The sequence below is a fragment of the Cryptotermes secundus genome, unplaced genomic scaffold (assembly GCF_002891405.2).
Source record: "Cryptotermes secundus unplaced genomic scaffold, Csec_1.0 scaffold451, whole genome shotgun sequence".
Taxonomy (NCBI): domain Eukaryota; kingdom Metazoa; phylum Arthropoda; class Insecta; order Blattodea; family Kalotermitidae; genus Cryptotermes; species Cryptotermes secundus.
This window is the reverse complement of record NW_019731578.1, coordinates 92,631-108,532: the sequence shown is the minus strand read 5'-3', so window position 1 is coordinate 108,532 and position 15,902 is coordinate 92,631. Positions and strand designations below refer to the sequence as shown.

Below are 15,902 nucleotides of genomic sequence, written 5' to 3'. Positions count from 1 at the left end.
GGAATATATTTACCGAGCTGTTGTCTAGCAATGAACTGTTCCGGCTCTCAGGCCTCCTGCCACAATATAGAACTCTTCAAATGTTTATGTTAAGGGTCCAATATTTTCGTGCGCATTTTCTTATGGATCTGATCATAGCAGGACACATACTTCATTTATCTTGTTAAGGCTAACTCACTCACTCATGGAGCTGAGCCCTTCTTGAGAAGCCGCCAATTGTGAAGCTACTCAAGAACTTCCCAGCATTTTATGGAAGCGAAGGTTCATTACTGTGTTCACAAGTGACCCCACCGGTCCACATTCTGAGCCAGATCAAGCCAATCCATACCATCCCATTCTATCTCTATAAGATCCATTTTAATATTGTTCACACACCTAAGTCTTGGTATTTCCAGTGGCCTCTTTCTTTCTGGATTTCCCATCAATATTCTACATAGATCCCTCTTCTCCCCATTTGTGCTACATATCCGGCCCATCTGATCCTCCTGACTTGATCATTCTAATTATACTTGTAGAAGAGTACAAGTTATGAAGTTCTTCATTATGCAGTTTCCTCCAACCTCCTGTCACTTCATCTCTCTTCGGTCCAAATATTCTCCTCAACACCCTGTTCTCAAACACCCTCAGTCTATGTTCTTCTCTTAATGTCAAAGACCAAGCTACACACCCATACAGAACCAAGGGCAAAATTATATTTTTTATATTTTAATTTTTATGTTTTATGCAGCAGACGAGAAGACAAAAGGTTCTGGACTGAATGATAGCAAGCATTACCCGAGTTCAATCTCCTCTTAATTTCCTCTTAGTTCGGGTTTTGATTTGTTATAGTCGTTCCCAAATATCTGAACTGTGCCATATTTTCGAAACATCTGTTACCTATCTCTATATCATGATTTTGCCCTACATTTTCTCGTTAAGGCTATGTTAGAAAAAGGCTGTATTTGTAACGCGGCACTCCGGTCCATCCCTTACCATAGCGCTGCAAGTTAGTCGTTTGAAGTTAGAAAACCCCATTCTAGGCGGACCACTAACCATATTTTTATAAACACAACTTTCATGTGTAGATTTAAGGGGGTTGGGGGACCCCATCACCACCGAAGTGGCGACGAGATACAAGCCATGAACACTTCTCACAACGTTATGACATCAAAGACCTGTAATGTGAACCCTTGGATTCTCTTCCTGCTAGACAATGTCGTAAAGTTCAGGGAAAGGTCTTGTATTCCCTCGAGTGAGTAAGGCTGGAAATTGAATGGCGAATCATGTAAGATGAGGACTGGAGAACTACTCCGGTCAGATTGAACTTATTGATCCCATGTCTCCTTCTCTCGCGTCCTGTTAACTTTAATGTGTATGATGCTACAGACAGGAACATGAGTTGGAGTCAAGAACGCAAGGGTTGGGGTTAGCCACTTTGGCACGAACATCTGAGTGAAAGAGAGTTTATACAGGCCTCTCCCCGTCCAGTGGAAACAATCAGTTCTATGGATTCGTTTCCAAACTTGTTCCAAGTTACACCTCACCACACGAGTATGTTCCTGTAGATTCTAAAGGGTCCTGAGAGTGGTGTATAACATACAGAATTATTGGGTTTTCCAGCTTTTTCCATTGTTCGGTAATCTAGAGAATAGAAAACACGACGTTTCGGAGACTGGATCTGTTTCCGTCCTCATTTGAGTGGGGAGAAGACACATACTCAGTGGTTCAGTGATTGAGATTAGCCCTTTTCAGGGGCCCAAATTAGTAGGTGTCCTGTCACCCTCACCTGAGGACGGAAACAGATCCAGTTTCCGAAACGTCGTGTTTTCTGTATGTTCCTTTTTCCAGATATGTTATGAGGTAATTTTTGGGTGTAAATTTGATTAACAATAAATAATTAATTATCTATATTTAGTCGGTATAACGACGGCCTCTGGGCCGAACGATCTGGGTTCTATTCTCGGCAATGCAATATTCCTTTCTTTTTTACAGCGTCCAGACTGACTGGGTCCCACCCAACCTTCTTTCTATTGGGTCACGGATATTCTTTCCCCCCGGGGGAGAGTGAAGCTGACCACTCACCCCCATCTAGAGCAGATGTCGAGAAAGGTGACAGTATACCTCTGCTCCCCCATACGTCTTCATACATAGTGCTTAACTAATTAAGCACAGGGACAGTTATTTTTTTCCTTGGCACTATAGCCCCAGTGGGCCTAGGCCTACTTCCATGAATTTCTCCGTTCACTTCGGTTTTTCTAGATCTTACACGTTTGGTAGGACTCCTTGGGCGGGTGATCAGCTCGTCGCAAGGCCTCTACCTGTATACAAACACAGAAAAACGCACACACACAAACTAAACTTCCATGCCCTGAGTAGGATTCGAACCCATGATCCCGGTTTCCAAGCGAGCGAAGACAGTACATGCCTTAGACCGCTCGGCTACCGTGACCGGCCAGGGACAGCTTTACTTTTCCTTTATTTATATTGAGGTCTTCTGGGTTATGACATAGTGTAGACTCCTACGTTGTTACTGACGTTTCGGAGATTCGGAGGCACCTAATATGTTGGGTCCGTTAGAATGAACTGATTCCAGTCACTGGCCCAAACTTAATTTTCTCTGCTGTGAGAACCTCAATTCCCTTTTACATTTTTGAAACGAACCGATTTCTGGGAAGCAGAGCTGAAAACAAACAACGACGTGCTTCGCTACTTGAACACACCCATCCATCCGTCTACCAGCCAACCGTACCAGTCTTTCATGTTAAATATTGATTTCCATAATAATCCGTAAAACCTTAATCTCACAGCTGACAGCTGTCCAGACCAGCTTAGCAGGAACGCACCGACGGGAAAACATAATGACGAAATTCCGTAAACACCACAGGCGTTGTGTAAACTGGCGCTCCTGCATTCAGCATACTGAACTGAGATCTGAAGGGAGGTTTCTGAACGACTCCAGACTCGGAGAAAGCGTCGAATTTATAGGACGAGTTTACGGCTTCACCTCCACACTAAGTTAATATTACTTGTTTATTTAACGATGCTGGCAGTAATTCTTCATGGCAGGTTGATAGTGACTGATGAGTTATAAAGGATGTGCAAGAAATCGTGGTATAATTGAAGGAACTACCCAAAAAATTATCGGAATAACTGAGTAAAAATACGAAAGATCTCAGCCGGTGTTTCGATCGAGATTATAATCGACTACCTCCCGAATACAAATCACAAGCTTTGCCTTGCTCGATAATTCTAAATAACTAAGATGGTATGGGTTGTGACTCTGTGAAATAATTGTTTATTCCTGTTTTCTGAATAAAAACATTTTCCATGGTATAGAATTTTAGATATGTTGCTAGCTTGGACTTTTATGTTTGAGTATTTTCAAAATATTTTTATAAATACTGAGTGACCCCAGACTCAGTTAACAGAAAATGTTCTCGTATTAATGGGAATGTTCAGACTTAAACTTGCCAACCAATCTGCATAAGCTTAGCACAGCGTTGTGCGTTGTGCGTTGTGCGTTGTGAGTTGTGCGTTGAACATAAAGGATCACGTTTCGAATATTTTTTTAATCCAATAAGTATTGAAGAAATTCTAATGTATTTTAATGTACATTTTACTAACCTGTCAACTGATTTTTGGGCTATTCTGTATGTAAAATTATAGTTCCTCAATTAATAAAGAATTTCGGATCTTTGGTGGGAATCGAATACGAATTGCCCTACTGACAAAGAGTTTTTCATTTTACGAGCATGAATCTTAGCTGCATACAATCTTAAGTCATCGCAAACTATTTTTAAGACTAATTTTAATACTATTCCCCGAGTTACGCCTGTTTATCTCAAGTGGTTTCCGTCTTTCAGACTATCCGACTAAAATTCTGTATGCATTGTCATATGTTCCATGTGTGCCACATCTGCTCATGTTGACCTCCCTAATCTCATCATAATAATAACTGCCGAAGACCACATATTCTGAAGATCCTTATTTGCGAAATTCATCTACTCTTTTTTTTTACTTGCTCTGTGCTAGGCCCCTTTTCACTTCAGAATCTTGTTTTGAAACCACATAAATTAACGTGGTGATTAAATTAAGAAAGCTGAAATATGCTGGACGAAGAAGAAACTTGAAAGGATTCTGACGATGCTGTATGCTATACAGAACTGTAAGCTTTATTTTGGACTCTATCCATTGTCTGGTGTATATATGTCTCATCCTCAAATGGATGGGGCAAGATAGACCTACTCAGTCGGGCCCATTAGAAAGAGCTAGTCTCACTAGTCCAGTGATTGAGACTAGCTCTTTCTAACGCGCCCAACTGAGTAGGTTTATCTTGCCCCATCCACTTAAGGATGAGACATATATACACCAGACAATGGATAGAGTCCAAAATAAACCTTATAGTTCTATAAAAACTATGTTTGGAAGACATCATAGGAAGAAGCCATTTGGGAAATTCGATGAAAGGGAGTATGTTGAGATATCAGAAAAGTTGATTTGATTGATCTGATTCAGAACACGTTTTTTTTTAAAGATTTTCATACTGACGAAAATGTAGTTTCAGTTTTCATTTCAACAAGACATTTCTTGATCAACGTAAAGGTATGATGTGGGTAAAGAAAATACGTAAATATTTTGAATTCTCCTTTTATGCCGTAGAAAGCTGGTTTAACAACTGCGGTTCATAGTTTTGGTTTGGAAATTCGTAGGCGATTTTGATGAGTGATCGGTGAAGAGGAAAACAACGTAGGGAACAAAGTTACATAGAAGTACGGTGTGACAGATCTGTCAGTCTTCAGCACAAGCCACCATCACCCATACTTCTCCTGCCTAACGTAAACAAAAGGACGGGCTGATGCAGCGTCACAAATAAGCAGAACATTTCGGATATTGTGTATTGTTTTTATTTTATGTTGATTTGATGTTGTAGCAGCTGGGTCTAAGTTATACTTAAATGTGAAGACTGCTGTCACGTGGGGTGTGACGCCTTGCAGCCTGGTAGAATTTCTCAGATGCTTTGGAGCAAAATATTGTCTCCACATTCAGGGTCTTGCTTGGCACACTGTTTGACCTTGAACATGTATGGCCATCGGCGAATTTCTACAGGACTATACGGCGTCACGTCCGAAAAATAGTACGTCGTATACTATATTCTAAGTTGATATTTATGTAGATAATTATTCTTCAGGCTCTACTCTATCTGGGTTTCCTTGTCACAATCTGATTTAGTTTTTTGTGTGCACAATGTAAGGATTGTAAACACACGATTTGAGTTTCTGTAACCAGGAGAACTCCCTTCACTAAACATTCTTTGCTCAAACGAAATGAAGCTCGGTGGTGAGGGAAGGCACTTCTAGCAGGACGAGGTTTACTAATCAATGCAGGTCACTAGGGGAAGGGAGTTGTGCAAGGAAAAAGAAAAACGAAAACCACCTGGGGCGCCCTGTCTCGGAAAGCTCCAGAAATAATTCACAAGGAAGAATAAAAAAAGATATCACATTTTAGAGGACCCCCTTTCTATGTGAATTCAAATAATTTACAGTAAGTCTTTCTTATAAAGAATTGTTTTCTTTTTACGATTTTCCTGAAGCTTCAACTTTTATGTAGAAGAATAAGAAAAATCCATGAAGAATATTGTCTTCTGGGATGTGACGCCGTGTAGTCTAGTAGATATTTGCTGACGGTTCACACGAAGGTATTGTCTACATTTTCAGGAGAGTGATGTTCCTCCGAAACGTCGAAAAATTTCTAGTAGGCTACACGGCGTCGCAGCTAACCCATTTACTCTGAACATTTTGGCTTAGCGGTAAAGCGCTAGACTAATATTCATAATGCCCTATACTTGAACAGGCAAGACAGAGACTTTTCTGAATGAGGGTTATCATTGCTTTCCTCAGTTCATCCAGGTATATACTGGGATAGTGCTTTAAAAGTTAGGCAATGGTAGCATTTTTTCACATCCTTTCCAATTAATAACTCATTTATCAACCTCGGGTTCGATGCTATAACTTCCAGCCACTGACAGCAACGTAAAAACAACCCAGGCCCAGTCTTCTTAGTCACAGCCTTGAGAACCTCAAATACATGTCACGAAACGTTACATGTGTTAGTCGCAAAACCGGAAGAGAAGAAATTATATGGGTGACCTAGACTTAGATGGAAAGATACTATTGAGGATGAATCTCACAGAAATATATTGTCACGTGTTCGGGATTCCGTGACTGATAGTAACGGTTTCTGGATTGGATGATTGGATTCAGTGGAACTTCTTTACAATTACAACCAATTATAACAGCTCACAATCGGTGACTGTCTACGACTCGCTCCATTCCATACTGGATTACGAGTGTCTTCACTTCTGCTTGACTGTCTTGGTTCTCATTTACGCGTCGGTCACTTCTTCAGCTTCCGCTGTCCGCTGGTTAGCCCTCCGCAGCTGAACACTGAACTCTCTTACTACTGAATTACGACTGACACGTTCAAAGACAAAGTCAAAGTCACATTGCGTCTGACGATCAGTCAGTCAGTCTGTTTGTCTTGGTGTCGAGCCCCGTCTGGGGCTCACGACCAGACACTTCTTCTTGTTTGAAAATTATCATACATGTTACTAATTTTTGGTATATACAATATACATATATAAGGCATCTGTCAGTCCAGGCTCAGCACAGCAGATCATGCCATATCTTTAGTAGCTTCCGCTACAACGGCAGTCTAGTCACTTAAACGACTCGTTCTTCTCTGCACGGCTCCTTATATAGGCTACCGGTAATCATGTAATTTTTTTTGCCTCTCTGTTGTCAAGGAAATGTGTTTCGCGAACCGTTGACTAGCAATGGACCCCTGCTTCTGTTCATTTCTTGCGGGAACGCGTGTTTTGTTAGTCGCTGGCTATCAATCGACTTCCGCTCTGGCTCCACTATTTCGGCTTTCAGGCGTCATGTCAAAATATTATGAGGATGGGGACTGGAACCATATAGCTCGGGCTAGGGTCCAGTGGCAGGAACTCGTGAACATGACAATCAACATTCGGGCTCCATAAAGGGCTGGGAATCTCATGATCACCTGAGCGACTATTAGTTTTTCAAAAAGGCCTATGCTCCATGGAGTCAGTTATGGTTCCTGCAGTTTTACTTCGGGAAACGCCGGAATGCTTCATTAAATGGGAATGAAGATTAGGCGTTTGCAAACATAGGAAATGATGTAGGCTTACGGAAGGAGACATTAGAAAGATGATGCTCTGTAACTGGATCTTTGCTGGCATGTGGAGTATACATAAGAAAAGGCCATTGCATGCCGAAGTTACTGAAAACAAAACAAACATCTTATGGAATATAACTGTAATTCCGTGTAGTCCGCCGAAAAGCAATCGAAGTTTCGGAGGAACATGTGGCCTTTCATCTTCAGGGTCGAAGAATGAGCCAAGCAAGAAACCAGTGCGCAACTGGTAGCGGGCAGGGTTATATTTGTCTTGTTTTTTGATTCTGAAGATGGAGGCAGTATGTTCCTCCTAAATGTAGGGTTACACCTGACTTTACATCTTTATATCCCAAAAAATACAACTCTTCATAGCCACCTCTGGGAGAACCTCAGATCCAAACACTAATATTAATGTTCTGGATATTGGAAGGGAAATATATATTTTTATCGATGTTGCCTATGTGTTTTACTTAAACAAGATTTCAGAAATGTAATCATAATTTTCATTTGATTTCTGAGTAGCATATAAACAATTTTTGACACCTGTTTCGGATATTTTGCAGTGTTGCGGCGGTCCTGCTGGCTCCGGAAATATGTTTTTCTGTGTACTGCGTGTGGCGGCCTGGCGGTGCTGTTAGGGGCTCTGTTTCTCACTGTGTACTTCATGCTGCGTTCCTACACTTCTTCGTTGAACTACTTCGAGACGGTGCCCACCTATGTTCCTGCTGCTATGGTAAGTCCATTCCCGAGGTTTCTCATCTTCATTTTAAGCTCCTTACCTGTTACAGTATATTGCAGCACATTGTATCTAGACATAGCAACGCCCTGAGCACGCTAATATAGTGATAACATTAAACCTTCGTATCTGGGAGTGCTCTGCTTGTATCTCGGTCGGGACACTGGTTATTCTGGCAGGTTCGTCGTGGTATTTCTCAGTCCCTCGCGGAAAATACCTGAAGATTTCTCTATTAGGGCACCACAACTTCATTCCAAATCCTCTCCAGTTCATTATTCAATTACTCTCCTCTCAATGAGCGCAGAATAATCTGTGATGCTGATGAAAAGTAAAGCTTTCCCTGTGACAGGCCATGGAGGGCCATAGGGTTGTGAGACGTCGAGGCTCCCACATTTTCTAAGCGGCTCACAGATGGCAGTGAGGTTTTCAGCTTTACACTTCGTCCGCCCTTTACACCCAGGGAGATTCCTGGTACACATTTTTGTTAAGGGGCTGAGTCTACCCCAGGGTAATAGCGCGACTGGAAGGATTAGGTCAATTGAAAAATCAAATTACCTTATCGGGAATAGAACCCGCGGCCTTCCGGCTTGTAGCGTAGTACCTCAACCGATACGCTACCGCGTGCACCGTGATACTGATACGTAATATCATAAAATAAATGTCAAAAATTGTAATAAGGCCAGTGTGAGTAAATACATATCGATTTGATTTGTTCTAATATTTTGAGCCACCTAGTGGTTTCGCTTAGTAGTAACGCTTTAGACCCGTATTTTGGAGGTACTCAGTTCGAGTGGGGGCACGCGGTAGCGTAGTTGGTTGAGGCACCATGCTACAAGTCTGAAGGTTGCAGGTTCAAGTCCCGATGAGGTCAATGGATTTTTTCAGTTGACCTTAACCTTCCAGCCGGACTATGGCCCTGGGGTCGACTCAGCGTCTAACAGAAATGAGTACCGGGAATTAATTAAATAATTTTCCTGGGGAGTAAAGTGCGGCCGGCGCGTAAGGCTGACAACCTTACCGCCATCTTTGAGCAGATTGTCTAGATAATGTGGGAGCCTCAGCGTCTCACAAGCCTATGGGCCTTCACGGCCTGTTACAGGGATAGCTTTAATGTTTTTACTTTACTTTACTCAGTTCGAATATCTGTTTGATCACCGGCTTCCCTGGGTTTGTTCGTGGTTTTTCTCAGTCCTGTCGTTCAAATCCCGGGATACTACCACGATTAGCCCATGATGGACTCCTCCCAAATCTTTACCAATTCGCCATTCTTCAGTCAAATTACTTTTGACGCTCTGTAGTCGAGATATTAATAGCCTCTATGAATACCATACGGAAGAAATATTGTATATTGTTAGTGCTTACTGGAATACATACACAGAATTTCATTCTTTTAAATTTGAAGTTCTTATGGCGGTGACTGTGAACAGCACTATGTTACCGAATTTGACCCCGTGCAGTCTAGAAGAAGTTTACAGACGTTTCGGTGGAATGTATTTCCTCCAATTTCATGGCCAAAGATTAAGCCAAGTAAGAGCAAGCAGAAGAGTTCGTGAAGAGTTCGATCTCCTGACTTGTAACATTGTCTATATTGAAGAGAGTCCCATGTTTAGAAGAACATGTCACCTCCGTCTTCAGGGTTGAATTGTGAGCCAAGCAAGAAACCAACAGAAGCAACTCAGTTTGCTGTCTGCTTCTGCAGGTCATGCAGACCCTGGGCTACACGGCGTTACAATCCAGAAGACTGTACCCTGGAGAGTCACTGCTGTGAGAACATCAGATTCAACATACAAGAGTCTGTGCTTGTTTGCTTTCTTGCCTGCTCAGGTTATTCTTCCACCCTGATAATAGAGGCAATACTTTCCTTTGAAGAGTCGGTGAATTTCTNAAGCTACTGTGGTGTGTGAAAAACTTTTAGTGAACCGACACTCTGGGTAATTTTAACTATTTGTAATTATTTTAATTAACTGGAACGTGGCTATCTTGGACAAAGTGAAGTTTTGTGTGTTGGTGATTTCTTTTTCTACTATAAATGCCTCTGATGATGGCTCCGTGGTGAGCCGAAACATGTAAGGCAGGTGGTGACGAGGTGGAAAACTTAAAAAAGTGTCACATTTGACGGAAGGAACCTGATTGTTAATTAGGATATTTTATGATTCGCTTGACCTCAAATTTTCATGCAAAGGTAATAATCATTGAATTGTAAAGTTAAATTACTGGACATGTATATAAAATGTATTTGTATTTTATTATGAATTTATGGAAATATTATATATGACTGAAACAATGCAACTTGTTATGATAAATATGCACACTTTTCTTTCTCACCTTGTCTAATTAGTATTAAATGTAAGAAAATGGATTTATTTTCCTGAATCACAAAAGAAATATCTTCATTCTTTTCCTTTTTCCAGCTGATAGTGACGGGTCTGATTGTGATGTGTTTGGCTGGAAGAAGAAACCGTTATGGGTACCTGGTGAGCATATTCTCAATGATACCTAGTTTTTTTAATTGCTAGTGGGGTGGGACTAAGTCGCTTGTACTGCGGCCACTTCTGGCCTGTTGTACCAGCCCCAGATAATAGGTGAGGGTGATTGTGGAGTAATTGGTGGAATGAAGATTGGCAAGGGAAACCAAAGTACTTGGAGAAAACCTGCTCCAGCGCCACTTTGTCCACCACAAATCCCACTTGACCAGACCCGGGATCGAACCCAGTGACTAACCGCTTATGCTATGGTGTGGCCATGATACCTAGTTTGCTGCATGATAAAATAACAGCAGAAATATTTGGTTCATTTAGGTATACACAAATTTTGCAGATGTATTCTTTGTAATTTAGCATATCTCTACATAGAATCTTCATGTTCATTGATTGCAGAAATAAAATTATTTTTACATACCTACCAGGAACAGAGAGTTAGATTATTTCTCCTTTGTGTTTTGTTGACCCATTCAGGATCAAATAGTCTTGAATGTGTATTTTTTTTTCAGAGTGATATTTTCATAAATATGGACATTATTGTATGGACAAATTTTCATGTGTCATAGTTTTGTGTTTTGTATTTTGTTTTGTGTCCCTTGTTTTGAATGAGAGCTAATAATCTTCACTGAGCACTGTAACACAACCCTGTTTACAAGACAGAAATGTGTCATTTATTCTCTTGTGTTTCATTGAACATTTCAGACATAAGCTATCAGGAATGGGTATAATTTAGGAGATGGTAGTTTGCTAAATTAGAAGTTACCTAAAAATACTAAAATTTCTTATTTTTTTGTCTTCGTTCCCTTGCGTTCTCTCTTGTAGCATAATTAAGCACTAAAATTTGGTGATATACAGTGACATGTCTATATTTAGGAGGTATATTCTTTTATCATTTTATCCTATTAAATATCCATTTGATAAATGCTTAAATTATAAGCCATGCTCATACTAAGATCTACATTTCACTACCTTAGGTTACAAAGAAAGAGCAATTGTGTGAGTGTGCATGTATAAATTTTGTTTTCAGATCAAATTGTGTGGTGGATGCTGTCTAGCCTGTGCAGTGCTTTGTGTGATTGTCACTATCTCCACGACAGTTATCCACATGAACAGATTGCAGATGCTGAGAGAGTGTGTCTACACGAGGATGACACAAACTTGCACTTGTTACCCTGTACCAATCGATACCACACCAACGGCAAGAGCTACTTCAGACAGTAAGTAATTACGCTAAGCTCTGATTGATATAAAGTTGTGTTTTTGTATTTACATGTTTAAATTAATTTGAACAAGTTTATGAAGATGCTGAATTTTACAAATTTTGAAAGTAGTATAAAACACAACTCTTCGAAGTCTAAAAAATAACTAAATATTTAATCAGTATGTTGACTGTTCAGTGAGAGTGAAAGTGAGATTCTCATAACCAAATCAAGAGCACAGCCTTCTAGGACCTGGCAAAATGTTTGTACCTCTCTGCCAAAGAGCATGTGTCATATCCCAGATCATAATCTTAATATTTAGTGCATTCAATGTAAAAGCACATTCATTATTCAATGAAAGTGGTGATTGTGCTTGTTACGTCAAAATGGAATACCCTTATGTTCTTGGTCCTCTTCACAATAAATTTTTGTGCAAAGTATCACCTCAGGCTTAGAGCACATGTATGCATAAATGTGAATGTGCAGACACACGCACGTGCGTGCGAGCAAAACCATGTGCCTTTACACATATGCATGCACATGCCCAAGGAAGCACGCATGCACTCCTACATGGTCCTGTCAGTCTTCCCAGCATAAAGCTGGAGACCTGGAGTCAAGGTGATGCACAATATGTGGTTTTTTTAAATGTTTAGATTTAAAATGGTTTACAATTTTGAGTAATGGTGACTGTAACAATTCAATAATGGATGAACTAAATTAACTACCTATCAATTAAAGCTGTTTCACATGTTTTAGAAATGTGAAATATGAGATGGAGCATGAGGAAAAAATTTAGAACAGCAGTAGGCACATTTCATGATAGCAAATTACTATCGTATAGTTCTTTGTGATCTTTCTGGTAGGCCTATGTGTTTTATCTTGTATAGGACAAAATCATAATTTTATGTTTAGAATTATTAATGTCTGCTTTAAAAATAATGAGGAGCAAAATTGAAGTATAAAAGATTTGGGGAAAAAATAATATTTTCAAAAAATTGATCACAGATTAACCTCATGAAATGCATGCTACTTTTGTCAGGAGTCAACATCTTTTTGCAAAATACTAAAAGATTATTACTACATATATTATTATTATTATTATTATTATCAGTCATCTACACTGTGCTGAGTCTGTAATTGGCCTTGCGGCTGTTGACTCGGCACATTAATAATAAAGAATTGAATTGAATTGAATTATTATTATTATGTGACTTTGAATCTCACACTCTGAAGAAAGAACAATCATTGAAGGTAGATTCTAAAGGGTTCTGATGATAGTGGATGAGACACAGAATTACTGGATTTTTTGACATTTTCCATCGCCCACAATACTATGTAATAGAAGACATGACATGAGATTGAGATTAACTCTTTCTTAAGGGCCCAACTGAGTAGGTGTCTTCCTTCCTCAGCTGTAGATGGAAACAGATCTAGTTTCCAAAATGTTGTGTCTTCTATTACCTAGAATTCTGGACGATGGAAAAAGTCTAGAAACCTAGTAATTATGAGGGGGGACCCAAAAATAAGCGGGAACGACCTGTTGCGCACGCATGCTTTGTAGTTACGAGTTGTGCTGCTAGGTGGTGTTAGGTGGGGGTCTCCCGCGACTGTTAGTGAGCTGGCGTCAGTCTGAGTTAAGTGGTTTGTCTGTGGTGCTCTGTTGTGTGCGTTCCTGTTTCAACCCTTTGGCGATTAGTGAGATGGCCGACCAGAAGGAACAAAGAGTGTGCGTGAAATTTTGCTTTCTGTTAGGGAAAACTGCACTTCACTCTTCAAGTCGCGGCAAACATTCACGCGGTTTTCTCTTTGGTCATCTCCGAGCAAGCGAGGAACAAATTTTGCAGACACCCGTCTCATGTGCAAACCTTCGGTTAAAATTCGCTGGACCGTGCTCCATGAGATGTTCGTTTCCTCAGAAAGTTGGTCAATGGTCTTTCGACGATCTTCATCAATTGCACGTTTGATTTTGGCAATGTTTTCGTCATTTCTTCCTGTTGAAGGACGCCCGGGGCGTGGCATGTCTTCTGTTGACATGTTGCCAGATTTGAAACGGGAAAACCACTCGTAGACCTGTGATTTCCCCAAAGCATCATCATTAAAGGCTTGCCGAAGCATCCCAACAGTCTCGGCTGCAGTTTTCCCTAACAGAAAGCAAAATTTCACGCACACTCTTTGTTCCTTCTGGTCGGCCATCTCACTAATCGCCAAAGGGTTGAAACAGGAACGCACACAACAGAGCACCACAGACAAACCACTTAACTCAGACTGACGCCAGCTCACTAACAGTCGCGGGAGACCCCCAGCTAACACCACCTAGCAGCACAACTCGTAACTACAAAGCATGCGCGCAACAGGTCGTTTCCGGTTATTTTTGGGTCCCCCTTTGTATGTGAATCATTGCAAGTGTTGGGAAATAAAGAGTTAAAGTAATCTGAAGCTCAGAAATGTGGAATGGGGAATATTATATAGAGGAAGTTTCATATGTTGTTCTCTTCACTTAAAACACACATCATGTGGAGGGACAAGAAATAAGTAAATAATGCTTGGGGGAGGGATTTCAAGGAAGTTGTTAGTTGGAAGCCTGAGGTATAGGTTGGAGGATGATATTAAAAAGAATTTTAGAAAAAAATATGACTAGATATGAAGATGATATACAGGAAGATAATTAAGTACATTGGCTAGAAAAGAAAAAGTTTCACAGCATAATATCAGATCCTTTTCCTGAATTTCCTTTTTTTGAAGGGTCTAAGAAAAGTTAAGTATGCCTGTCAGGATAGTTTCCCAAAGTGATCTTGCTTTTGCAGCTTCTTAAGAATGAAATAATGTTGTCAGAGTTGCTGTGGTCTGATAAATATCTGATTGTGTTTCAGTTGTCCATTATGTATTCAACTCGACTCCAGACTGTGAGGTGATTCATGGTGCCCTTTACTCTTGCCTTCGTGCTATGTTTGGTCTGTCAGTCATTGGAATTCTTGTCTGTATTTTCTCCTGTATGCTGATATACCAGCTGCTAAGGTATCATAATATTTCTATCTTTGCTCTGATCTGAGGTCTATCTCAGTCATATCACACATTACAGATAATAAACTTCTGTTTCATAGATTTCACTGGTAGGGAGGGAGGAGCAAACTAGACATATGGTAAATATTAGTCTAACATCAACAACAACAACAACAACAACAACAACAACAACAATTAGTAAACAATCTTACAAACGGCTTAAGTGTAAGAATTTAAACAAATTTTCTGCCCTCATCCCACCCTATCCCACACCAAAAATTAATTTTTAAGAGTGTCCATGAATTTTGTCCATTAACCTTCAACGTACGGACTTTTAAATTGCCAGGAGCCCTGTATGGCCGGAATTTAAATCACCCTAATTAATTATCACTGCAAATTTTCAGAAAAAAATGCATATTTTCCGTTCTATGCAACATAGAAATATGAACTAAAAAGAACCTGAAAGACAATAAAATTTTCTACATATACATAAAAGAGCAAGTTTTACAAATGAAAATTAACTGTGAATATTTTGTCATGAAATGCAAAATATAATCTTTATTATATATGTTATGAAATTCCAAAGGACTTACCCATTGTTTTTTCTTCAACCTTGAATCATGGTGATATTGTAAATATGATCACACTATATACAGTAATATTTTGTTCAGACTGTATGCGAGTTTGAACTGCGTCACTTCACAGTTTATGATAACTCACACTCTGACGCGTGTATGCCACTTCTCGAAGCAGACCTCCACACATAGCGCAACGTCACATTTTTACAGTAGTAGAGCATGCTTCTGCGCTTCTTATTCTGAGAACAAATACGACAATGTCTTTGTTTTCCTTTGGCTGACCAGTGTTGTGTATGTTTCACCTTCAGTCGACTCAGTTGGGCCCCAGATGAACTTTGCCTCCCCTGAGAAACGCCACTGACTTGTGATATTCGCCTCATGAGACTGAAGAATCAAATCCCGCACCAATATTTCGCGGAACTTTTGTGTGTCATTTTTTCACCACATGACTTGTGTAATTGATATGCATTTAGAATAGTCATATCTAGAAGGTGGAAAAACAATTTCTTTGTCCACTTCCATGTCCTCCTAGCAATGCCATACCTGTTTACCATCCTGTCAGATTTATCAACAAAGCCCATGTGTGCACTGTAGCCTTCAATTACATGGAGTTTGACAGCATGGCCAGATTCACCTTGGAAGTTGCCTTCCAATGGAGGAGGGTGAAAATTCGTTAGAACATGCACGTCACGCTTGTCTTTCCAATGAACAACACTTAGATATCCCTTGACTC

The 15,902-nt window shown here is 40.2% G+C and overlaps 2 protein-coding genes across 7 annotated transcripts in view; one reads left to right on the top strand and one right to left on the bottom strand.

The window, feature by feature from the left end:
• LOC111867165 (early nodulin-like protein 2) overlaps positions 1-15,902 on the bottom strand; it is a 187,421-nt gene that overhangs the window by 106,380 nt on the left and 65,139 nt on the right. The window lies entirely within an intron of this gene.
• LOC111867163 overlaps positions 1-15,902 on the top strand; it is a 103,596-nt gene that overhangs the window by 74,582 nt on the left and 13,112 nt on the right. For all 6 annotated transcript variants that reach the window (XM_023856752.2, XM_023856753.2, XM_023856754.2 and 3 more), the window contains 4 exons: positions 7,740-7,909; positions 10,324-10,386; positions 11,420-11,609; positions 14,462-14,606. In XM_023856752.2, the coding sequence (XP_023712520.1) occupies positions 7,740-7,909; positions 10,324-10,386; positions 11,420-11,609; positions 14,462-14,606 (568 nt within the window). The remainder of the gene's footprint in view (positions 1-7,739; positions 7,910-10,323; positions 10,387-11,419; positions 11,610-14,461; positions 14,607-15,902) is intronic.